We start from the raw sequence: 26,944 nt of genomic DNA on the forward strand, positions 1-26,944 counted from the left end.
AAATCATGTCTGAGTTCAAATTTGTACTCATCACCTGCCGCTCCGTGCCATTTACTTCTCCCTGAAGTCCCCAGCGTAGTTATGCCATCACCATCAGTTAGTCAAGCAGATGTTGTACAGTTACAAAGCACTGTAAACCATGTAACATTCAATAAAAGGTGATCACTATTACTATTGCTTCCAACTTCTTTTCTTCTCTTATCGTCACTACTTATTAAACATTTATCAACTGTACTTACATAGAAGCTCTCAAATCTAGCCCCCTTTTCTCTTTTTCCACTACTAATTCAGGATCTATTTATAACGTCCCATTAGATGTATAGCATTCTCAATTTGAATCGTCTAAATGTGGAGGCTCTTCCCTAAGACCCTTTCCTTAGTATTTTTAAATGTCCTCATCATTTAGTTTTAACTTTATTCGAATGTTTAATAACCTGAACACTGAATCTAAATCAATCATGCATCAACTCCCCCCTCCAAATTTTAAGCTAATATTCAATCTGTAACAACTAAATCTGGAAATGATACAAATTAACTTTCCTGTGAAAAAAACCCAACAATGATAAGTTAAGAAAAATAAAGGCATAACAATATATCTGCATTTTCAAAATGATTGTCAAGTTGTTTCTATATAAAAAAGAAAATGAAGTACTATATCTTGAATATGTACTATAAAAGACGTGTATTTTCCTATGTAATATGAAGCAGCATATAGAAGTATACAAGCATGAATAATTGGCGGCATAAAAATGAAATGCACTTATAAGACTTATACAAAGAACTTCTCAAATTATTACAAAAGTTTTGGTTTCAAAACTTTATCATATACTTTTTTGAAAGTCTATAAATAATAAATATAACTGAATTTATAATATTTAACACAAAAATATTTCTCCTACGATCATTTTAGAGAATGATAGCAGCCTTGGCTTTTCTTTCTTTCTTTTTTTTAATTAAAGTTTACTGGGGTGAAAATTGTTAGTAAAGTTACACACATTTCAGGTGTACAATTCTGTAATACATTATCTATATATCACTGTGTGTTCATCACCCAGAGTCAGTTCATCACCCAGAGTCAGAGAAGTGACTTTCCAGCACCATATATTTGATCCCCTTTACCCTCATGTACCACACCCACTTGCCCTATGGTAATCACTAAACTATTGTCTGTGTCTATGAGTTTTTGTTTCTCATGTGTTTGCCTTGTTCTTTTGTTGTTTCCAGTTTTATGTACTACATATCAGTGAAATCATATGGTTCTCCACTTTTTCTGTCTGATTTATTTCACTTAGCATTATAATCTCAAGATCCATCCATATTGTCGTAAATGGTACTATTTCATCTTTTCTTATGGCAGAAAAGTATTCCATTGTGTATATATATACCACAACTTCTTATCCATTCATCTATGGAAGGACACTTTGGTTGTTTCCATATCTTGGCCACCATAAAGTTGCAATGAACATGGGAGCACATATTTCTTTATGGATAAATATTTTCAGATTTTTTTGGTAGATACCCAGGAGAGGGATTGCTGGGTTATATGGTAATTCTATTGTTAATTTTTTGAGGAACCTCCACGCTGCCTTCCATAGCGGCTGCACCAGTCTGCATTCCCACCAACAGTGTATGAGGGTTCCTTTTTCTCCACAGCCTCTCCAACACTTGTTAATATTTGTCTTGTTGATGATAGCCATTGTAACTGGGGTGAGGCGATATCTCATTGTGGTTTTTATTTGCATTTCTCTGATGATTAGTGATGTTGAGCGTTTTTTCATGTCTATTTGCCATTTGTATGTCGTTTTTGGAGAAATGTCTCTTCAGATCCTCTGCCCATTTTTCAACTGGGTAGTTTGTCTTTTTGTTGTTAAGTTGTATGAGTTCATTGTATATTTTGGAGATTAGCCCCGTATCGGAGGCGTTGTTTGCAAAAATCTCCCATTCGGTTGGGTGCCTCTTTATTTTACTGATGGTTTCTTTTGCTGTGCAGAAGATTTTTAGTTTGATATAGTCCCATTCATTTATTTTAGCTTTTGCTCCCCTTGCCTTTGGAGTCAAATTCATAAAATGCTCTTTGAACCCAAGGTCCATAAGTTTAGTACCTATGTTTTCTCCTATGCAGTTTATTGTTTCAGGTCTTATGTTTAGGTCTTTGATTCATTTTGAGTTAATTTTGGTACATGGTGACAGATGGTAGCCTAGTTTCATTCTTTTGCGCTTGGCTTTCCTATTCTCCCAGCACCATTTATTGAAGAGGCTATCTTTTCTCCATTGTATGTTTCTGGCTTCTTTGTCAAAAATTATCTATCAATATTTATGTGGGTTTATTTCTGGGTTCTCAATTCTATTCCATTGGTCTGTGTGTCTCTTTTTCTGCCAATATCATGCTGTTTTGATTATTGTTGCCCTGTAGTACAAGTTGAAGTCAGGGAGTGTGATACCTCTAGCATTGTTCTTTTTTCTTAGGATTGCTTTGGCTATTCCATGTCTTTTGTGGTTCCACATAAATCTGATGATTGTTTGTTCTATTTCTTTTAAAAATGCCATTGAGATTTTCATGGGGATTGCATTAAATCTATACATTGCTTTGGTTAATATGGCCTTGTTAACTATGCTGATTCTTCCAATCCATGAGCACGGAATATCTTTCCATTTCTTTGTGTCTTCTTCAATTTCTTTAAAAAATGTTTTATAGTTTTCAGTATACAGGTCTTTCACATCTTTGGTAAAGTTTATCCTAGATATTTTATTTTTTTTGTTGCAATTGCAAAAGGAACTGCTTTTTAAATTTCTTTTTCTGAGATTTCATTGTTAGTATATAGGAATGCAATGGACTTTTGTATGTTGATTTTGTAGCCGGCAACTTTAAAGTATTCGTTTATTGTTTCTAATAGCTTTTTGGTGGATTCTTTAAGATTTTCTACCATGTTTCCCCGAAAATAAGACCAGGTCTTATATGATGGCTTGTTCCAAAAGAGGCAGTAGGGCTTATGTTCAGGAGATGTCCTCCTGAAAAATCACGCTAGGGCTTATTTTCTGGTTAGGTCTTATTTTGGGGGAAACACGGTATATATAGCATCATGCCATCTGCAAAAAAATGACAATTTAACTTCTTCATTCCCAATTTGGATGCCTTTTATTTCTTTCTCTTGACTGATGGCTCTGGCTAGGACTTCCAATACTGTGTTGAAAAGCAGAGGGGATAGGAGACAGCCCTGTCGTGTTCCTCAATGTAGAGCAAAGGGCTTCAGTTTTTCACTGTTAATTATGATATTAGCTGAGTATTTGTCATATATGGCCTTGATTATGTTAAGGTATTTTCCTTCTATACGTATTTTATTAAGTGTCTTAATTATAAACGAATGTTGTATCTTGTCAAATGCTTTTTCTGCATCTATTGATATAATCATATGATTTGTCCTTTATTTTGTTTATGTGATGTATCACATTGATGGATTTGCATAAATTGAACCATCCTCATGCCCCTGGGATGAACCTTACTTGTTCGTGATGAATAATCTTTTTAATGCATTATTCCATTCGATTTGGTAGAATTTTGTTTAGGATTTCTGCATCTGTATTCATCAGAGATATTGGTCTGTAATTTTCTTTTTTTGTGTTATCCTTACCAGGTTTTGATATCAGGGTAATGTTGGCCTTATAAAATGAGTTAGGGAGTATTGTCTCTTCTTCAGTTTTTTTGGAAAAGTTTGAGTAGGACAGGTATTAGATCCTCTTTGAAGGTTTGGTAGAATTCACTAGTGAAGCCACCTGGTCCCTGACTTTTGCTTTGGGGAAGTGTTCTGATGACTGATTCAATTTCCTTACTGGTGATCAGTCTATTTAGATTTTCCAGTTCTTCGTGATTCAGCCTAGGAAGGCTGTATGTTTCTAAGAACTTGTCCATTTCTTCTAGGCTATTGAATTTGATGGCATATACTCTTTCATTGTATTCTTGAATGATCTCTTGTGTTTCTGTGGCATCCGTGATAACTTCCCCTCTTTCATTTCTGATTTTATTAGTGTCTTTTCTCTTTTTATCTTAGTGAGTCTAGCCAAGGGTTTGCCAATTTTATTAATCTTTTCAAAGAACCAGTTCTGTGTCACATTAGTTTTTTCTGTTGTCTATTTGTTCTCTATTTCATTTAGTTCTGTTCTGATTTTTATTATTTCCTTTCTTCTGCTGACCTTGGGTTTCATTTGTTCTTTTTTCTAGTTCTTTAACGTGTAACGTGAGGTTACTTATCTGGGATTTTTCTTGTTTCTTGAGATAGGCCTGTAATGATATAAATTTCCCTCTTAAAACTGCTTTCACTGCATCCCCACAATTTTGGTAGGATGTATTTTCATTCTCATTTGTTTCTATGTATCTTTTGTTCTCTCCTCTTATTTCTCCTTTGACCCGGTCATTCTTTAAAAGTATGTTGTTTAATCTCCACATATTTGTGGTTTTTTCTTGCTTTCTTTTTGCAGTTGATATCCTATTTCAAAGCCTTGTGATCAGAGAATATGCTTGGTATGATTTCCATCTTCATAAATTTGCTGAGGCTAGTTTTATGTCCCAATATATGGTCTAACCTTGAGAATGTTCCATGTACACTAGAAAAAAGTGTATAACATGATGTTCTAGGATGAAGTGCTCTATAAATGTCAACTAGGTCCATTTCATCTAATGTGTCATTTAGGGCTGATATTTATTTATTTATTTTCTGTTTGGATGATCTATCCATAGCTGTCAATGATGTATTTAGGTCCCCTACTACAATTGTGTTTTGGTCAATTTCTCCCTTTAGTTCTGTTTGTTGCATGGTATAATCTAGTGCTCCCTGATTGAGGGCATAAATATTGATAAATGTTATGTCTTGTTGTTGTATAGTCCCCTTTATCATTATGAAATGTCCATCTTTGTCTCTTGTTACCTTTTTTATCCTGAAGTCTGTTTCATCTGATATCAGTACATGCTTTTTTCTGGATATCATTTTCTTGGAGTGTCAAGCAAATGGTATCCAGAAAAACGCATGTACTGATATCACCCTCTCACTTTGAGTCTGTATTTGTCCTTGTAGCTGAGATGTGTCTCTTGGAGGCAGCATAAGGTTACGTTTAGTTTTTTGATCCAATCTGCTACTCTGTGCCTTTTTGTTGGTGAGTTTGGTCCATTTACATTTAGGGTGATTACTGAAATGTGAGGATTTCCTATCATTCTATCTTTTGTTTTCTGTAGGACTGTGTCTCCATTGTTTCTTTGCCTTTTTGTTGCTGTCTATTATTTCAGTGTGGTGGTATCCTATGATTTTTCCCTCTGTTTCTTCTTTTATTATGTTATATATTTCAGTTCTTGATTTTTCTGAGTGGTTACCATTAAGTTTATGTAAAAGAAAGTTTCATATTTAGAGTATTCCATTTTCTTCAGCATGCTAACTTTCTCCATTCCCTTATGCCAGTTCAGACCTTTACTCTCCCCACTTTTGTTTTTTTTGTCACAAATTATCCCTATTTATGCTGTGAGTTGATTCCTGCACTACAGTAGCAAGTTGTCTTTTTGCTCTTTTTCTTTAAGTGTTTTTTTTTTTCTTCTTTACCCTGTATGTTATAAGTATATAGTATCTTATTTGGTGCAGGGGTTGTCATTTCATGCTTTTTTCTGTTTGTAATACTACTCATAGTTTTGTATTCTTTTGCTTTTTTCTTTTCAGGTCGAATAGCCTCCTTCAGTATTTCTTGTAGTGCAGGTCGTGTGTTAGAAAATTCCCTGAGCTTCTGTATGTCTGGAAAGATCTTTATTCCTCCTTCATATCTAAAGGATATCTTTGCTGGATATATTATTCTTGGCTCATAATTTCTCTTTTTGAATAGTTTGAACATTTGAGTCTTTTCCCTCCTGTCTTGTAGAGTTTCTGCTGAAAAAAACTGATGATAACCTAATGGGCTTTCCTTTGTAGATTACTCTCTTCTTTTCCCTGGCTGCCTTGAAGATTCTTTCTTTGTCGTTAATTTTTGACAGCTTCAATACAATGTGCCTTGGAGAAGACCTGTTATTAGAGTTGAGGTAATTAGGTGTTCTATTTGCTTCTTGAATTCAAGGATCCAGTTCTTTCCACAAGTTTGGGAAGTTCTCGATTATTTATTTGAATGTATTCTCTGTTCCCTTCTCTCTTTCTTCTACTTCCGATATGCCTATTACCCTTATATTACTCTTTCTAATGGAGTCAGAAAGCTCTTGTAGATGTTCTTTCATTTCTTTTATTTATGTAGAGTTCTTTCATTTCTCAAGTCTCTCTCTTCTTCGATCTGTGTCATGTCCAGATTTCTGTCTTCAATGTCACTGATTCTTTCCTCCATCTGGTCAGCTCTATTACCTAAACTGGCTATTTCATTCTTCATTTCTTTTATTGTTTTGTTTTGTTTTGTTTTGTTTTAAAGCCTATAGTTTATTGAGTTCTTAATCTCCAGAAATTCTATTTGGTTCTTTTTAAAATTTCAGTCCCTTTGGTAAAAATGTTCATTTTGTTCTTTGTTTTTGTTTCTGAGTTCATTAAACTGCCTGTCTGTGTTTTCTTGCATCTTGTTGAGTTTTTTCAGAACTGTAATCTTGAATTCTCTGTCACTTAAGTCACACATTACCATGTCTTTAAGTTCATTTTCTGGAGACTTTCATTTTCATTCTGAGCTGCCTTGTTTCCTTGGTTATTCATGGCAATTAGTGAATTATTATTTTTCTTCCTTGGCATCTACAGGAGTGGGTTCTGCAACAGGTTGGTAGGAAGAGGTCTTTCCTTTGCTTTCCATAGGTTTAGGTAGAATGCTTTTGGCTCTTCATTTTGTTGAACTTTATTCAATCTTATTGTCTGACATTTTTAAGAAACAGGTCATTTTTATCTATACAATCCTGTGTGACAGTTAAATATATTTTAATTTTTATAGAGATAATTCATAAATGATATATTATTGCTTAAAATTACTTGTAAAATTGTAAAATTATACAAACTGTATAATTTGTATTATAAAACTTGTAAAATTATACTTGTAAAATATTGTAAAAAAATTATACTTGTAAAAAAACTTGTAAAATTATACAAATTAAATGCATACTTTTAGAAAAGCAGTAACTTATGTAATGTAAATCCAATAATTAAGATGCTATTCATTTCAGGAATACTCATTTCAAAGGAGAAAAACGTGAAGAACTGTGAATAGCAGTAAAGAACACCAAGTAACATAGCTCATTAATGGGAAACATAAAAGAAGATAAAAATACAAAATTAGGCGTCATAAAGGATAGCAAAGAAAGAGGGTTACCTGGAACCTCTTTTCAGCAGCAGAAAAAAAGGGAAAAGATTACAATACAAATTTGAATTTAAAACACTAGTAAAATACTTCCTGTAATAAAATACTTTTACAAGTTTAATGCAGATAAATGATATTGCATATATTAAAGGCCTATTGTTTTTATTTATTACTGCACGTAAGAAAAGGCTTAAGTTATTCCATTAATGGCTGGGGTATCAGAAAAAAGAAGGTAGAAAAGAAAAGTGAGAATTCAAGATGTTCTATGTTGTAAACATTCTTCTTTTTCTGCCTAATATTTGAGTTTCTGCACAATCTTGCCTCAAATCTACTTTTTTCATTCTTATCCTCCAGCATTTTCCTAATGATAACTTTTTTATTTTTACTTCTAAAATAGACTAGCCTTTTCCACATCGTTCTGTCTCAGAAACTGAAGACATTTTCTCCTCACTTAAAGTAGCAATAAAAGTAGAATCCTTTCTTACACATATCATTGTATTAAACATACAAATACCATTACTGCCCTATGTTAATGTTTTTAAATTAATGAATATATTAAACATGCATTAAATGAAGCTAACTAGCTAACAAACTGGTGTATGGTTAACAGTTTGTTTTTATGAGCCTCTGAAACTTAAGGACAAACTAAAACTATCTTGAGCATGGGAGTTTGTGACAAATCATCTGTAAAACCAACGATCATAATAAGATCCTCATAACAACACCCACATAGTGTACCTACAAAGTGCCACTCTTTTGTATGATTTGTCCTATTTCATTTTATTATTCTTTCTTAACAAATGTAGTTTAATATTTTATAGGGGAAAAAAATCAACTTAAAATACTATAAAGACCAAAACAAATGAGTAAATTTTTGAGTATCTTCTTTAATAAAATACTTACCTTACTACCCCCTGCCTTCAAAAGGAGCAAGAAGAAAAAAGGAAATATAAATGAAAATTGATGATGAATAAAATGTAGCAATTTAGTAAACAGAATTAATGCAATATGACAACAGAATTCTAAAGAAATACAAAGATGCCTAATTTTGTGTCTCATTGGTTTTAATATTTTGATTAAAAAATATTGGAAATTTGATTGACAATAAACTACATATATAAGATTTGCTTCATAAATATTTATAGAAAAATAACAAAATTATTAAAGTCATTTAGGAAAAAAGACCTCAGAAAAATATCAACCAAGTAAAGTAGTTATCAAATAGTCATCAGAAACATTTTCCTTTTAAGTAGATAAGATATTTGATAAGCATTTGTTTTAACTGTTTATATAAAGTGTTTTGTTTCATATTTGATGGCAATATTTTATTTAAAATATGAAAACAATTAGTTATACAGAACAATTTTTCTCCTCACAAATATATTCAAAGTTGGTAAAAAGAAATTACCTCTTCATTTTTATTTCCCTTAATTTTTTCATTTATGAAAATGAAGACTCCTAACTATGAATCACATTACTCGCTTCTGCCTCAGCATTTTCAGAAGAATTTAGTAGAGTTAAATCATTACATAATTTGAGAACAATGTGCAAAATAATTTCAAAACTAAATTTTAAAAGGTTAGCTGTAAAAAACGCAAGCTAACAGCAAAGATTACGATTTGACAATATCAACCATTCTTCATGATGAGCAGTAAAATATTTCTATTTGTGAGAACTTGGGTCACTTCAACAATGAGGTAGAAAATTTTAGTATTTTACCATGAAAGATGACCTACAGATTAAAATTAGGTCACATTTTCTGACATACTTACTTTATTTGATAAATGATAATAATTTTCTTTTAAAAACCAATACAATACATGAAAAAGATTTATACGAATGTCTAGAGTTCCTTCTTCCCCGTAATGCACTATTCATTTTTCATGACCTGTGAGGTATAATTTCCTTTAAGTAATATTAAGCACTATGTTGCAAAAATTCTAATTAGGAACACCCACATTTGCATATTTAACCATATTACTTTAATTAATAAGTAGATGGGTAGTGTTCATTACTTTGTGAATATTTAATTTCAGAAAGTGTTTCAGTATTAACCAGGGCATCTCTTCAGGCTACTCTGTATTTCATTCTAAGGGAGGCTATCATTGGTGAAGACCAGTTACTATCCAAATTCTTTATATACATTATTTCATTTAAGCCTTGAAATACTCCGCAAATTAGAGATTATCATTATCATTTTACTGCGAAGGAAACTGAGACTCAGAGAGAATAAATAGTTTTTCAAGGTCATACAACTGGTAAATGATAAAGATGAATAATTTTTGGAACTTTAAAAAAAAACGCTTTTATTTATTTAAATGTGTTTTTTCAGGACCCATCAGCTCCAAGTCAAGTAGTTGTTTCAATCTAGTTGTGGAGGGCACAGCTCACAGTGGCCCATGTGGGGATTGACCCTGCAACCTTGTTGTTAAGAGCACCACACTCTAAACCAATTGAGCTAATCGGCCGCCCCATAAAAATGAATATTTTAATCCATTTGTCTGAATCCAAAAACCATGTGCTTTGCATTGTATGATACTGCCTCCTACCAAGTTACTTCAATCTTGAAGTCTGTGCAAGTATTTAGATGATGGTATGGTCAGCTTTCTCAAAACATCTCTAACTTACTACATCTCTAACCCATATATCTTTATATGTGAGGATAACACTGATTACCACCTTCTCTCTACCCACTTCCTGTAACGTGAGTCTCCACTGCTATTCTCTGAAGCACACCATCTGCAAGTGAGGCATCTAAAAGAGGACTTGTGGAGGCCTCAACATTCCACCCAGAACTTCCCTGGGAACTTTGGGGTAGTCAGTTCAACGGACTCTCTAGTTGGCCCTTCCCCTCATCACTATTGTGCATCTCATCCTTCCAATTTCAACATTTCCACTGAATATTAAACTCATAGGTGCAAACTCAAATTCCTCTGCCAATGCTTTCCTGTGATATCATTTCTACCTAGCTGAGCTCCAATGCGCTAATTTAGCTCTACCCTCACCAACTATACATTCACTTGAATTTTCTACAAATTCTGTTCAATGCGAATGCATTCCCTTTCTTTTTTTAACTCTCCTCTCAAATATTCTTACTAACGTCTCATAATAGTTTTCCTCATCATAACCTTTCTACAGAAGAGGTTACTGTTGTTTTCACCTCCCACTCCCTCTATTTTCCTCACTGCTGTTTCTGGATAATTTTTCCTTTTTTATTTCTTAAAACCTCTTTGCTTCTGAAATCCATGCCATTCACTGATCCATTTGCCTCTTTATTGTTTCCTGTGTTAACTAATGATCTTAAGAGCATCAGGTTACAATTTCTCCCTTGATCTATATCATCTAGCTCAGAGACTTTATTAAAAAGCTAACTCTCTTCATAAAATTGCTGTGTACATGTCCTTATTTTTGATTTGCTGATTCTAGACAAAGACCTATAATTCCAATGTGAGACAAGCTATACTTCAATTTGCCTTTTTGGAAAATTTTAAAATAATGATTTTCTATCCTTGATGAAAGGCACATGGCTAAAAAGCCCTTTTCAAAATATAATCACATCTCTGCTTATGTGCTTCCTAAAAAGTACTTGGTATTGCATTCAATTTTTTATTATCTCTCCAACCTCATCGTATATATTTATAAAAGTTAGCAAATAAGATTCCTTTAATCATACAGACTTAAAATGTAGCATCATTCCCTAAACCTACATGCAAAAGACAGTGTCACAACCAAAAAATATTTAAGGACAAACATGTTTTCTAAGATGTGCTAAGGATTGTATAATGCAAGAGTACCACTGTTACTTAGCTTTTGCAAAAATTCATTCAGTTAAACAATACATTCAGATTTTAATATAAATATCTTTTCTTCATCTAATTTTAAATTTGATTGTTACCTCTCATCAATTGAGGGTTCTTTTTGTTGTAAATGAGGCTTGATCCCAAACATTGGACGAATATTTGTTGATAAGGCTCTGATGGTGTAAGTGATTTCATTCTCCCTTGTAACATCACTGTCATAGCCTACCATTAAAATATAAGAATTATTCTCTAAGTGATAACTGAAGAGACCAATTATGATCTTATAATTTGGATACAAGGATGTTCAACAATGTGAAGTAAATTAAACTGTATTGTAGCCAAATTATGAAGTAACATACAGCCAGTAAAAATGACGTATAAGAATACTTAATAACACGTAACAATGTTTTCAAAGTATTACGAAGTGATAATAGCAGGCTACGAAAAAGTTCAATATGATATCATTTTTGTTAAAAATATACTATGTATATAAATGCCCATAACCTTATTAATATACCTCAAAATGTTAACAGAGGTTGCCTCTGAGTGGTCAAATTATGGATGCTGTGTTCATTTTTTACTGCAAAATGTATTTTTTAATTTTTTCTATAATGCGCTGGTACTACTGGCATATTAGGAAAAGTCAAAATTATTTTAAAAGATGAGGTTAGATACTATGAATTTATTTTAACAGTACTTATTTAAATATGATTATATTACATTTGTAGATAAAGAATATCTAAGTCTTCAAAACACGACAGTCTGTTATTCTTAAGTGACAAAACCAATTTTAGTGTTAAAGAGACCAAATAGACTAAAACCACAATTATTCAAACATTATTATTACTTGTTTCAACTTCTGCAGTTTAAATCAGTTGTACTATTTTTTTCGGTTTTAATTAAAATAAGATATTGTAAAATGACATACCCCCATCTTCTTCAGAATCTGTATCAGATTCTTCACTATCACAAGTCCTTTTTTCACGATAGCCCTCCATTTCATTTGTCCAAACCATTAAAGACATATCTGCACCTCCTAAGGTAACCAACATGCTGTCATCATAAGTCCAGCGAACATTTGTGACATGTGTACTATGAGCTACATACTTCTTAAACTTTCCAAATTTTCCCTAAAGGTAGAAAAAAGGAAATTCAAATAGTTTTTCTGAGAAATTTCATCACTTGAAAACTTTGTTATAATTTTGAATTTCTTTCTTAATATATGATTAGAAATTAAAAACTGAAACTCTTTAAAAAAATGAGAAAATACTGAAATTCACCAGAATAAAAATAACAATTCTGAAGGTGGTGAGGACAGGATACAACTACTAGTTTCGCTCAGTGCTAGTATCATGGGCATTTTTTAAAAAATCCACTTGGTATTTTGCATTTAAAGCATAAAAATGTTCTGACCTTTGATTCACCAATCCCCCTTCTAGAGATCTATGCTAAAAAATGCTATGTGTAAAAACAAAATTTACCAGTTCTTACTTACAGCAGTGAAAAACTTTATAATATCTTAAATGTTTATAAGAGTAATACTAGTTAATTACAGTGTGTATCTATGGAATAGTACATATCTATTAAAAATAATGACTATGCAGACTTATTATTGTCGGAAATAGACACAATAACTTACAAAGTCAGAATATAAATACCTATATACAGCATGGCCATATTAACAGAAGTAATTATCAATCATTTTGGTACATACTCAGGTAAATACCTTTTATCTTAATTCATTACTGTTTTTTGTTTATAAGCACCACACATGGGAATGTATTTTTCTTTTAAATACCAAGAAAAATCCAAGTTATAGATACTGGCAACCGTTAAATCTAGAACACTAGCATTACCAACTTACAGAAGTAAATTTCAGATTAATGTTATCATAAGCAGGTTTTAGATGGACATCTTTTCAAGGATGTTAAAATAAGAAATGCTTAAATATACAAAATATAATGCTAGCTAAATCAATGAATTCTTTGGGAATAAAGCCTCTTAGTAAAAGTTAGCTGAAATAAGAGGGAGATCTGTCAACAAAACACTGCAAGAACGTAGTTTCCTAAGATTTTGTGGTTCTTGCTACAGTGAGGTGGAAAAGGAACATATTCTTAGGCATCTATAACATCTGGAATGCTGGAAGTGAAGTTTCTGATCAATATTGGAACACATTCTTATCAACTAAAGTTCTATCACTTAAGTGTATCTAAAACAGGAACCTATGGAATATTTTCCTGGGCACCTGAGTTATCTATGAGAATTTTTAAACCTGTGTTTTCATTTCAATGATGCTCTAAAAACAGTAATATGAGCAATTACTTAAGATCATCATGAACTGAATATCATACATGGTTTTAGTACCCTATTTCAAATTTATGTTTATGCTCATGTTGGTGCCAAATCATAATATATATCTGAATTTGTGACAAGAAATAAATGCATCTGGATTTGATCCATGAATTTTATTTTTGTGCTAAGTAAAAGCCAAATACTCCCCGGTAGTCTGAGTAGAGGAAAGCAGTAAGGGAACTGAATCATCACACAGTAGATGCCTGTGCGTTTGGTTTTAGCAAAATAACATCATTCATCACATGAAATCAATGTTGTTTTTTAAAATTTTGTTGGTATTGTACTTATAGTATTTTGTATTTAATTGGTTAAAACATATTAAACTTTAAAACTATATACAATATATGGTATATTTATTCAAAATAATACTAAAATTATTTAAGTTAATATTACGGATAAAAGGAGTATTTCCTCTCAAAAGGGTATTTACATTATTCAATATTGAGAAGCATTGTACAATATATAAATTAATGCATGGGATCATAAATTACAATACTTCTTCTAGATAAAAGCCACAAAAATGATATCAAAAATAGGAAACGTTTAGTGGTTACCAGAGGGTAAGGGAGGTGCGGGGTGGGAGATGAGGGTAAGGGGGATCAAATATATGGTGATAGAAGGAGAACTGACTCTGGGGTGGTGAACACACAATGGGATTTATAGATGATGTAATACCGAATTGTACACCTGAAATCTATGTAATTTTGCTAACAATTGTCACCCCAATAAATAAAAAAATGTAAAGAAAAAAAGGGAAAAAATAGGAAACATAATTCTGAAACTTTCATATCACAACATTACATATTACCTATGTAACATTCATATTACAACAATGAAATGCTATGAAAGAGCATTACCTTAACCATTTTTATAATTATAACTACTAGGAGAGTTCAAGAAAAACACATACTTTAGCAGGATATCTAAATAACTTCACAAATCCCAAATCATCCCCAGTCGCTAAAATCATTTTGTTGCTGGTGAGGCACGAGGCAGTTACATCTGTGACTTCTCCAATTACTGGCCAAATTCCCTCACAGCATAGACCAAGTACACTTGTGCATGATGCCCAACCAATTTTTTCTACCTAAAACGGAAACAAAAATACTGTAAGTTTGTAATATCTAAACCTAAAATTAACAACCAAATCTGAATATTTTTCTTTGTAATTACATGTGTCTCAAGTAAAATTAAAAATTTAATACAAAGGTTATTAGTTGCCTTGGTTTTGTAGCTTCCCAAGTCTACAAGTTCCTGCAAAAAATTTCTAACATTATTCAAGATATACTTATTATAGATACAATGTGTATTTTAGATGCTGAACATACAGTGATAAGAAATAAGCCTATTTCTGCTCTTTGAATAATCAAGAAACTTATTCTTACACTTCACATCTAAATTTCTACTAATACATTACCAGCATGTTTTCCAATTAATCATTACTGGAAATTAAGAACTTTTATTTACAGTCTCTTCCTTATTAAGCCACTTTCATGTCACATTTGTTTAGCCGCTCTTCCTCAGCCATATCATGTCAAAAATTTTTGCTAATACTGTCAGACACAAAAACTGAACATATTTTTTCTTTTCTTTTTCTTTGAACAGGAATTTTCTAACAAGCATTTTAGGCATATGGGTTCCAAAATATTTGGCAGCTATGCAGTACTCCAACCTTACATGTCTTGTCTTCTATTTGCTATTGCATGTTCTTGCCCTTTGAGAAAAGTAGAGCATAGCTAGACAACACAAGTGACGTATTCCTAATCTTAATACAGCATATCTCTTCCTTTATCCATCTATGCAGTCTGATCCAATAAAATAAACTCACAAAAAGAATATCCATAATTTGAATAATCGGAGAACAGGCTTCATGTGTAACTAAATGATGGAAGGTAGGCAAGTTTTCTAATCACTTTTAGTCATATCAACATTACAAGCACTATCTTCCTACCTCCACACTGGGGATGGTTTGTCTTTTCCCTCTGGGAGCCTCAAAGAATAACTGTTCTTTAGCACCAGTGTTGACCTGTAAAAGCTTTCCTTAAAAAGAAGTTAAATATATATATACATATATAATCCTATAATTTCAGTATTTTATAATCTTAAAATAGAGACCATTCTAAGCATAACATGAAAACATGAAATTACAGAAAAAAACAATTTAATATAATTTTACAACCTTCCTCTGCAGTCAACACAGATTAAGAGCATTTGATTTTCTTAATCTCCATATAATTAAGTAATTAAATCAATAAGTGGTTTAGTTTTTGTATACTCACGCACACACAAATTATTTCTGTTATGCATATAAAAAAACCCTTAGAAACAAATTTTTGGACTCTTGTTTTTAGAGTAAGTATATTTTGTTTAACTATATTTTGAAAAACTTTAATTTACTAGATTTATATAGATGAATACATGAAACAAAAATCCTTAAAAATGGAGCATTTAAAATATTTAGCATAATGCAAACTTATTAAACACTGTCATATGTCATGCATTCTCTAAAAAAATCAAAGACACTCATTAAATTCTATATGTTATACAATTGTGACTATTTTTAGGGAATGTATTTTATATCAAATGATGGTGAAATGACTTTAAAATCCTCACTAACATATCTATTTTCAAAAATTTTCAGTTACTATTTATGTCTAGCTTATCTGACAAAAACAGGACAAATGATTAAAAAAAAATTTTGTATAATACTTAAATTACTTTACAGTAAATTAAAGAATTTATCAGTTACTATGCTATCATGTGAATTATACTAGAAGTAATGAAAAGTCTAAACTCATAGCATTCATCTTCAGATGTGAAATGAAGTAGAAAATAATTTTGAGAATAATCTCTGTTGAATCACTTTTTGTTTCCTAAAATAGCCATCCTAAGTCAAATGAAACTTTACCAAACAGTAAGTAATTTAAATTCTTACCTCTAATATCCCAATCGATATGAGTTATGTAACTCGTAGCGCCTTTGCATATCCCTACTCTTTTACTACTCAGTACATTGTATATATCTATAAAGCTGTCATGGGATGCTACGGCAAGATATTTCCCAGAACCTGTAACAGAAACATATTTGATTGACATTTTCTACATTTAGGAATATTTTTTGCCCTATACAACTGGAGTGAATTTTCTTAATATTTTTTTGGAGGAACTCTTAGGTGTTTTGCAAGTTACAACAAGATATGTGTCAAATGGCAGATGGTTGACAGATTTTTCAAGCATATTATAATTAACAAAATGATTTTTTTTTTTAACGAGGGCGCAGCTCACAGTGGTTCAGCGGGGATTGAATCAGCAACCTTGGTGTTATTAGCACCACACTTTAACAAACTGAGTTAACGGGCCACCCCAAAATGAAATCTTTTTTAGTATAGTGAAGTGGTTCCGTGGAAAGCAAACGTCAAAAATTATATACAACGTAATTTTGATACATTTGGCATTTAACCAAAAAAATAAAAATCCTTTACATTTAGAAAAAATAGAAGTAAACCAACCAGGTGAATTTTGCATTGACATTAGTTAATTCCTACATTACAGTAGGTTTTATTATAGATAATGAATACATGGAAATTGATGAAACAATTACTGTAACTTCAAAAGCATTAAGAATATAATGAAGACAGTCCATCCAATCCCTTTTACGTTACAAATGTAACATAAAACTCAGAGAAGATCCTTGGCCCAAGTCATACAGAAAATTTAGTGATAGAATTGGCACTTGAAGATATTTTGCCACTGATCCAATACAGGGCTTTTATCTCTCATTATACTGACTTTTCTAATAAAAAAAGTAAAATTCTAAGATAAAATAACAGTTAATAAAAACTGCACATTGATACATTTACTCATTGCCAGATCCAAATTAATAATCAAATGTGATTTTAGTGCACTCTTACCTGGTGAGAATCGGATATCTGAAATAATATCTTTTCTGTGGTGAAAAGATACAAGATCCTCTAGAGTATCTGCATTTGCCATTAAGAAACCTCCATCACTGAGACCCACAGCTAAAGCTTTACCATCAGGAGAGAAACAGCAGCATCTTCCGCCTAAAAGAGAAAGACAGCATGTGTCAGGAGATTTTCTTTGACCAAAAAAAAGTGTGTGTTTAAAGAACCTTTCATTTCAAAGAGGATTCCTATATTTATTATGACCTCAAACCAATATTATAAAGGAGTCAATGGATCTAGATAATAGTTTTCTATTGAAATTAGTGGTAATGGAATGCTAAGCAATAATTAATACAAACCATTCCCTTTTCTGAATGTAACGAAAAGTGAGTATTGATATTTACCTTAAAAGAAACTAAGTTGATAAAAAAGGAGAGATTTTTAACTAACATAAAAAGCCAACGATGTATATGGAAATTTTTTTGAGGGAGTGGGCTGCTACCTTTGTAGTTTCTATCTAATGAATCAAAAGTTTAAGAAATAAAGCCATCTTTATAAAAGTCCTTTCAAATTAAAAAAAATCTGAAACTAGTCAATTATTAGTAAGCTAGGAAAATCTATCTACAAGTTTCAAACCCTCATATGAAGAAATAATGATGTTAAGATTAATTTTAAAAATCAAGGGCTAATGCTGCATTAGCAAACGCAAAAAATGGGCTTACCCTGATAGCAAGGGATGCAGCAGGCATATTCAAAAACTCTAAGGCTTTTGTGTCTTGCATAATATTTGGAGAGGGAGAGATGAGTACAGCTGTTACAGAATGAATTAAGAACAAGTAGTCATTTAGTTATCAAGCATACATTGATAATGAAGAAATCTAGGATATGATTTCTGAGATTTAAGAGTCAAGAGATGACCTGGAGCAGGCTGGCAGCAGTGGAGGTGATGAGAAATGGCAGGATTTGGATATATTTTGGAGCTAGAACTGGCAACACTTTGATGAACTGGGAGCAGAGTAAGAGAAAAAGATAAAAGTCAAGGCTGTATTTTTGTTTGAATAGTGATGCCATTTACTGAAATGGGAAAAACTAGGGGGATGTGTTTGGTTTTGTACCCACTAAGTTAAGGATGTCCATGAGAAATTCAAGTGAAGACATGAAGGAGTCAGTTTGAATATTAACTCTCCCCTGGAGCTCTAGGGAGGAGAGGCTAGAGATATAAATATGGGAGGCAGTAGCATACAGATAGTAGTTACAGCCAAGAAACTGGATAAGAGCTTGGTATTAATTTATTGCCCCTCAGCTCCAAATCCACCCCTTTTTCAACTTCTATGTGACACTGGAGCTGGACACTGTAGACATTTTTCTTTTGCCAGCAACTTGATTTTGGCCAGAAGAAGGTGGCATAGGGCCCCTGTAAGGCCAAAGCAAAAGGAAGGGACTTTTCTGGGGTGCTGAAGCCAGTGGACCAATGATGGGGCAGGGTGGGGTTGGTGTAAGGATGGGGAATTCCTCTGCCACCACTGCAGATCAGCCCTTTGGCAAGTTTCTTTTCCACTGGCAGGTTGTATGTTCCTGTGGCTGCTACAGTACCCTCTCCAAAGAGATCTGAATCTCAGCCTGGGGGAAGAGGGGAAGAGGGGAAGAGGGGAAGGGCCCACCCTCTAAGTTCATTCCTTGTTCTCTGTCCACTAGCCCTATGGGTGGTAGCTGCTTTCTGCAGCTGCTACATCTATACCCTTTAGAATCCTTTTTTACCCCTGTTAGTAGTTAACCACCTTTTCTTAGTTAACACTTCTTCATGTTAAATTTTCTCTGTTCAAATTACTGGGGTAGTTTCTGTCTCTTGACTGATACAGAATTGGTCACAGGACACAGACCATTAAAGATAGGATTTGGAAGTGGCTGAGTTATATTTCAGGGCTTGAGCTCAGTGCTAAGTCCTTGCCAATAGGAAGTGGGATTCTAGTAACACACAGCATGCACTGGCACAACAATCAAGTTATGGCCTGCAATTGGTTATGATGTATCCACTGAGTAAGTGCCCTGGGAGTCCAAGAGGCTGTTGTCCTTTGACCATTACAAAAGTAATGATGACTACAGAGACTGTTGTGCAGCAGTGTGCACAGAACAACCACAGGAAGAAGTAATCAGCTTGTCCTTAAACACTCAGCGCGAGCCATGGTCTGAGTAGGGAGAGCTTCCATGGCAAACCTAAAAGAATCTGACAGGGCTGTTATTGCTGAAAACTAAAGACACAATTTAACTTGTGTCAGTTTCAAATTTACAATGTCAGTTGAATTCACAGTCTCACCAAGTTTCTTATGTGAAAGTTAGGGCATTGATTGGGAAGGAAGGGAACTTGGAAACTTGGAATGGGAACATCTGGTTGGACACAGACAAAATGGAGAATCTCGAACTTCTTTGCTATTCTGAGTCTCACTGACCAGTGCAAACAGGCTTCTTCTCCTGTTTCTGAGAAGACTGACATTGTGAGGCAGATGCCTTGGCAAGATGATGCTTAACCTTCTGAAGAACCCCTAGTTCCCAAACTTGGATCACATCTCAGCATGCTCTAGGGCTGGCAAACTTTTTCTTAAAGGACCGGGCAGGAAATACTATCAGCTTTGTGGGCCATGTGGTCTCTGTCACAACTACTCAACTCTGCTACTCTAGTACAAAAGCAGACCTAGACAATACGTAAATGAATGGGCATGACTGTACTCCAATACAACTTTATTTACAAAATCAGGTGGTGGGCTGGATTTGATCCATGGACTAACACTTGATTTACAGGAAAGAACTGAAAAGCTTAGGGAGGTAAGAATGTTAAAGAAGATTTTTAATATGCAACCTGCATACTCACCTACATCCCCTAAAAATGTCTAGAAAACAGTCCCTTCATGAAGGCATTGAGAAATACATTAAGGGCAGCGTCTGCATCCTGGAAAAGCTGTGTGATTGTAGGTCAGGAATGGGAGGTGTTGCCATTAACGTGGGCTCCCTGATTCAACAGGAATAATCCTGGAGAAGCAGAAGCCAAGAAGCATCACTTAACTACCAAGGACAAGATAGATTCTTTTTACAAAAAAGGGCAGCAGGGATATAGTGACAATCAGAATGTTGTGGCCTGTGAGGATTTCTCCCACAGGCCAATTAATCATGGTGTCCCCAGGAATGGAACAGATGAGTAGGAAACTTGGAATGGGATCAGTGTTTGGAATGGAATCAAACATAGATCAATGTTTTATCTATGTAACGGAAAAATCTCCACACTAGGTGGCTAAAAAATCTGACTTAAATCACAACAGTGGAGAGTCACAGATTCTCAACCAGTTTTTAGACCTAATCCAATTGGTATACTCAGAGCCCCTTGATTAAAGGGAAGACAAGGTCCCATTGAGCAAGGATCCATAGCATGGACGCCACCCAATTCCTGAATTTGAACAGCTATAATTGGCAACTGGTAGAATCCTCTATGCTGGCTCTGTGACCCACGGGGTAAGAGTCACTAGGACAGGAAGAACTAAGTGAAAATCCTGGAAATTCCTCTCTACCAAGACAAACCAGAAGCAAAACCCCAAGTCTGAGAATTGCAAAAGTGAGTGACAGTACCTACAACTTGCACAAGCGCGAGAATATATATCACATGATCATTATAACTTGTCTGTTTGGTCTGTGCTGAAATAAGATGGATTTTAGATAATAACTATGGATAATAAATTTAATCAGGTAGTGACGTTATTTGAAGCTACTCTTCCAGATCTTTACTAAAACAAATTAACACAGCCCCTAGCATTTTGCATGCAGCCATTGCCCTGGTGAATGCTTTCTTCTCCATACCAACTTGTAAGGACCACCAGTTTGCTTTTACCTGGCTTGTATCTGTGTACACCTTCAAAGCCTTGCCTCAGGCTATTTCAACTCTCCTGTTCTTTGCCATAATATAGTCCACAGAGATCCTGATCGTCTTGACATTCCACAAAACATCTCAATGGTCCACTACATTGATGACATTATGTTGAATGAATCTGGGGAGCAGGAAGCAACAAGTACTTTAGATGCCTTAGTAAAACATAACTGAATCGAGAGAGTGGCAAATAATTCCCACAAAAATTCAGGGACCTGCCACCTCAGTGATGTTTCTGGGGATCCAATGATCTGGAGTATGTCAAGACATTCCCTCCAAGGTGCAAGACACAAACAAAATGAGGAAAGTGCTTGGTATCCCTTTTTGGAAGCAACGTACACCACATCCGAATAAGCAGCTTCCACCCATCTGTCAAGTCACTCACAAGGCTTCCAGCTTCCAGTGAGGACCAGAACAAGAGAAGGCAAGCTCATTTTCTACTTGGGCCTTATGACCCAGCAGATCCAATGATAACCAAAGTGTCTGTGGTAAATAGGGATGTTGTATGGAGCCTCTGGAAAGCTATCAAAGGAGAATCAAGCTGCAGAGCTCTTGGATTTGGGAAAAAATCCAGGCCTTCTTTTACAAATAATTATTTTCCTTTTAAGAAGCAGCTTCTGATTTGCTACTAGATCTTGTTAGAGAGTAAATGGCTAACTACGAGATATCAAATGATTATGTGTCCTGAGCTTCCTGCCATGAACTGAAAGTTACGTGACCAAGCCAACCATAGACTGAGTGGGCACAACAGCAATCTATCAAGTGGAAACAGCATATATGAAGACCAGGCCTGGCAGATTTGCAAGTTACAAGTAATATGCATGAACAGGTGGCTCAGAATCCTACAATTTCCTCTGCAATGCCTCTTTTCTCAAGCTATACCTATGACCTCACAGGTGTTCCTTATGATTAGCTGAGAAAAGAAGAAGTCTGAGCCCGACTTACAGATGTTTCCATACAGTATGTTGGAAACCTACCCACCTGAAAGCATTACAGCGCCACTCAGGGGTGACCCTGAAGGACAGCATAAAGGTAAAACTTCCCAGTGGGCAGCTCTTAAACAGTACATTTGGTTTTCCATTTCTGTAGTGAGAAATGACCAGATGGACAGATTTAGATGCATTAGCAATTATTAACTATTTGGATGAACAGTTAAGGACTAAGAGAAAGATTAGAGACAAGGAAATCTGGAAAATTGATGTGTGGATGAAACGCTCAGAAAGGGCATACATAGGCTGTGAAGGTTTCTGTGTCCTAGAGAACCAGAGGGATCCTCTGCAGAGGAGGCTCTCAGGAATGAGACGGACAAAATGATATGCCGTATGGAGATCAGGCAGTCTCTTTTCCTGGCCAGCTAGCACTTTCTCAGTGGGCCCGGGGCAGCAAGAATAGTCGATGCTCGGGTTCAAAAGCATGGACTTCTTACCATGGCTGATCTCGCTACCACTATTACTGAGTTTCTAATCTGATAATAGTAGAGACCAACTGAACTTCCGGTATGGCACCCTTCCCAGGGGGACGTGCCAAACACCTGGTGCATGTTGATTACATTAGACCTCTTCCATTATGGAGGGGCAAAGATTTATCCCCCCCTGGAATAAGCGCGATTTCTGGATTGTCCTGCCCTGCCCTTATGCTTCTGCTAGCACCACCATCCATGGAGATACAGATGCCTTATCCACCATTACCAAATTCCATTCTTCTGGTCAAGGAACTCATTTCATAGAAAAGGATGTGCAGCATTAGGCTCAGGCCCATGGAATTAACTGGTTTTATCACATACTCCTTAACTCAGAGAAAGCTGCTAAGAGAACAGTGTAATGGCTTACTAAAAACTGATTTATGGCACCATTTGGGAAACAACACCCTTAAAAACTGAGGTTTTTGTCTGACAGGATGCTGTATGTGCTTCAAATCACAGACTATTATATATGGTGCTGTCTACCTTGTAGCCAGAATGCATGGGTCTGGAAATCAAGAGGTGGGGGTAGGAGTGGCTCTTCTCACTATTATGTCTAATTACCAACTTGTACGATTTTGTTTTGCATCCTGGCAACTCTGAGCTTTGTTGATTTTGTCTTAGCTCCCAAGAGCAGGGAGAATGTTTTCACCAGGGGACACAAGGTTCCCACTAAATTGGAAGATAAAATTGCCACCTGGCCATGTTTGGCACTTTATGCCACTGAACCAACAGGCAAAGAAAGGGATTGTTACTCTTCTGGCTGGAGTGACTGATCCTGATTCAAAGGCGAAATTTAAGTTACTGCTACAAAATGAGGGCAGAGGGGACTATATCTGGATTTCAGGGGATTCACTGGGATGTCTCTTCCTTCCGTGGCCAGTGGTAAAGCTTAATGGAAAACAACAGCAATACAAGGAAAAAACAACAAACAAATAGGCAGAGATATTGAGATTTAATATCATTCAGTATTGGAGGTCTGGGTTATCCTATTGGTTAAGTAACTCCAACCACCTAAGGTTCTGACTAAGAGCAAAGAAAATATGGAATGGGTAGTAGAAAAAAGAAGTCACAGACACCAAGCACAGTCTATAAGCAGTTACAGAAACAGGGACTACACATAAATGCTTGTCATGTGTACGTATATAAACTAGCAGGGGTGCCAAAAAAATGTATACACATGATTTTTGTTATCGATACATATTAAGTATTACAATTTTAAACAGTTTTTTCCTTTCTTAAAATGTGTATACATTTTTTGGCACCCTATTTACTTCTCTTTCTTTTTCTCAATATTTTATTCAAATTTCTTGGAGGTTAACTTTAGAATTTAGTCTTAAGGTAACAGAATGTTCAGTAATACTGTGTGACTGAATTTGAGGGTAAGTAATATAGTCATCAATAGATACGACTGTTAGGACTGCGTGTCTTTGGGGAGAAGGTGAGAACTCTTCACTTTTTAAGGATAACTATTATACATCTTGTTCAGTAGAAATTTTTGGTACAACATAAACATAAGGTTAGTTCTGTGGCTGTACTGAACTTCAAATGTCTGTATAAAGATGCATATAGATGCTGATTAAGCATAGGAGTAGTTTGTGCCGGTTATTAATGTATTGCCTTTCAGTTCCAAATTCATTGTTCTTTGGGCCTTGTAGACTTTTCCTTTACCAGCTGACTGATACTAAGCTTTGCCAGTTGAGGGTGCTAGAGAGACACTGCAAGTCCAAAGCAGGAGAAAGGGACTCTCCTTTTCTTCCCGTGTTTGATTTTACCTACAGAGCCAGGGCCCTGGCATGCAAGGGGTCTGGCTGCATTCCCCACAGGTCAGCCACACTGAGTCCTCTAGCAAGTTTCCCCAGCAGTAATGTCCCCAGAGTAATGACCCTAATAGTTCTGTTGTGATTTGCAGCCTCTAGCAAGATGCTCTGCCCAGACAGCATAGCTCTCACAGTTCAACAGCCTTTGGCCTGGGTTAAGTTTTTCTCCAAGCAGTGGTCCCACCATTCTGCTCTGGCAAGCTTTTCCTTCACCCAGTGACCACTCTCACTCACTGTTCCACTGAGGACTGCAGCCACGCCAGCTTCTTCACCATTGACACACTGAGTGTTCTGCCCTCATCAAGGATGAGGGCAGCCACATCCTTCCCAAACTAGGTCTAAATCTCCATTAAGTTTTCCTTGTTCACTCTTCCTCAGCTAACTAGGGCTAGTATGTGCTTTCTATTGGGGCTACTTCTATAGCTTTTAGTACTTAACAGTTCCTATTATTAAATTATCTCTGTTCAAATGACTAGTGTGATCTCTGTCTTACGATTGCACAGTGACTGATATAATCACCTGAAGTGTGAGTGTACATGAGGAAAACGGAAGGCCAGGGAGAGAATCCTAAAACATTCCTATATGTAGAGGGCAGGAAGAAGAGGCAGAGCCAGCAGAGGAAACAGAGGGACAAAAAGGTAGTAGAGGGGGGAAAACAAGGAAGAAATGCTTGGCTTCCAGAGCCAAGTGAGGAAAGTATTTCAGAAAAGAAGGAATGATCAGTTGGGCCAAAAAATACTGTGAGGTGATTAAGGTGAGAACATATTGCTGACCAAGAGACTGGCAGCAGGTTCAAGGACCAATAGAGATAAAAGCCTAAGTGGAGTGGTTTGTGAAGCAACTGCCATGTGAAAACACAGAGAAGTATTAACTACTGAATTTTGAGGAGTTCTGCTACAATGGAGAGCAGAAAAACAAAATGCGCATTTTACTCAACCCTCATCAGCAGGTTGGGTGCAGAGCAGAGCAGGTGGAAAAGTTCAGTTTAAGCAAAGATTCCTTTTCTTTTAAGTGCATAGATGAGCTCATTAAAAATTAAGAAAAACTCCCCAGGGATCAAAAATTAAAAGGAGGCAGAAAACTAGAGTAATAAAATAAAGCCACATCTACCCTGAGGGCAGAGGAAACTAGTATTGCACATGGGCCTCCTAAATAAAACTGGAATTCTTGGGGGGCTACACATTCATTGTATTAATACAATGCTGTTCTCAAGTTGTATGTTAATTTTAAGTTCCAAAATACCAGTAGCAAAGATGTAATGCCATTATTTCCAAATTTAAAAATAATCTTATATATGAATCAATAGCATTTTGAGGCATCCAGAGTTATATACTGCATTAAATTTTTCAGTTCAACATGGGTTATATAAAGTTTGCTTCTTTATTTTCTTCCTTCTCTCAAGTTTTATAGAAATAAGTCAACTACGCAAAGCTTCAGCTGAGAATTCTTACTCTAGTTCAAAGACTTTTGCACAAGTGGAATGTATTGCTTTCCTAGGCCTGCCATGAGAAACTAGTACCACAAACTGGGTGGCTTAAAACAATAGAAGTCTATTCTCTCACATTTCTGGAGGCTAGAGGCCCAAAGGCAAGATGTTGGGAGGGCCATGCTCCCTCGGAAAGTTCAAGGAAAGAATCCTCTCTTGCCTCTTCCTAGTTGCCAGCAATCATTGGCGCTCCTCAGTCTGCCTGTCATCACACTGCATTCTCCCTGTGTGTCTGTGTACATGTATCTTCATATAGCCTCCATATAAGGACACCAGTCACTGGATTTAGAGCCCACCTTAATCCAGTATGACCTCATCTTAAGCTGATTACATCTGCAAAGTCCCTATTCCCAAATAAGGTCTCATTCACAGGTACTGGGAGTTAGGACTTCCACATATCTTTTTTGGGGGATACAATTCAACCCACGTCAGACATCATAATAATGAATTAGAATTTCCCTGTATAAATCACAAATCTAAAGACAATGAGAACTCAAAATGCTTTCTTTGAAATAGACATTATAGCTTGTTATCAATAAAAGGGCCCTACCCAAAATAAATGTTATTGAAAAAGATGTCCTCAAAGCTATCAAATATGAGATAGTATTATATGATGATGAAAAGAGTCACGAAATTTAGAACTGGATTATATTTATCTTTTCACCTTACTCAGACTACCATATAGCATAGTCAGGGAAAATTGCACAAAATTAATAGCACAAAATTGGACATCTGGGAAAATTGCACAAAATTAATTACTTTTGCAACACAATGATAATACCATTGATGAACTTTGCTTTTTAATACTGCTTGCTGAAACTTTCTTCATTTTATGAAGAATTTATTTTTTAAAAAATTTAGTAATAATTAAAATAATGTATAGTTATATTTTTATAATTTCATCCTTTTAACTTGATTACTTAGGT

General features: G+C 35.0%; 1 protein-coding gene across 15 annotated transcripts in view; it reads right to left on the bottom strand.

Annotated features, from left to right (window-relative positions):
* EML5 (EMAP like 5) overlaps window positions 1-26,944 on the bottom strand; it is a 151,494-nt gene that overhangs the window by 30,017 nt on the left and 94,533 nt on the right. For 7 of the 15 annotated variants that reach the window (XR_013993270.1, XM_081047269.1, XM_081047266.1 and 4 more), the window contains 7 exons: window positions 17,350-17,502; window positions 16,375-16,506; window positions 15,391-15,479; window positions 14,350-14,526; window positions 12,016-12,217; window positions 11,183-11,309; window positions 8,191-8,205 (listed from right to left, as the gene is read on the bottom strand). Coding sequence is in view for 9 of the 15 variants with exons in the window: in XM_081047269.1 (XP_080903395.1) it covers window positions 8,191-8,205; window positions 11,183-11,309; window positions 12,016-12,217; window positions 14,350-14,526; window positions 15,391-15,479; window positions 16,375-16,506; window positions 17,350-17,502 (895 nt within the window). In the remaining 6 variants the exon portion in view is untranslated. Of the gene's footprint in view, window positions 1-8,190; window positions 8,206-11,182; window positions 11,310-12,015; window positions 12,218-14,349; window positions 14,527-15,390; window positions 15,480-16,374; window positions 16,507-17,349; window positions 17,503-20,209; window positions 20,368-21,217; window positions 21,375-26,944 lie in introns of those variants that run through there. The other 8 variants (XR_013993271.1, XM_081047271.1, XM_081047270.1 and 5 more) reach the window with 4 other exon arrangements.

This window comes from Rhinolophus hipposideros (genome assembly GCF_964194185.1).
Source record: "Rhinolophus hipposideros genome assembly, chromosome: 5".
Taxonomy (NCBI): domain Eukaryota; kingdom Metazoa; phylum Chordata; class Mammalia; order Chiroptera; family Rhinolophidae; genus Rhinolophus; species Rhinolophus hipposideros.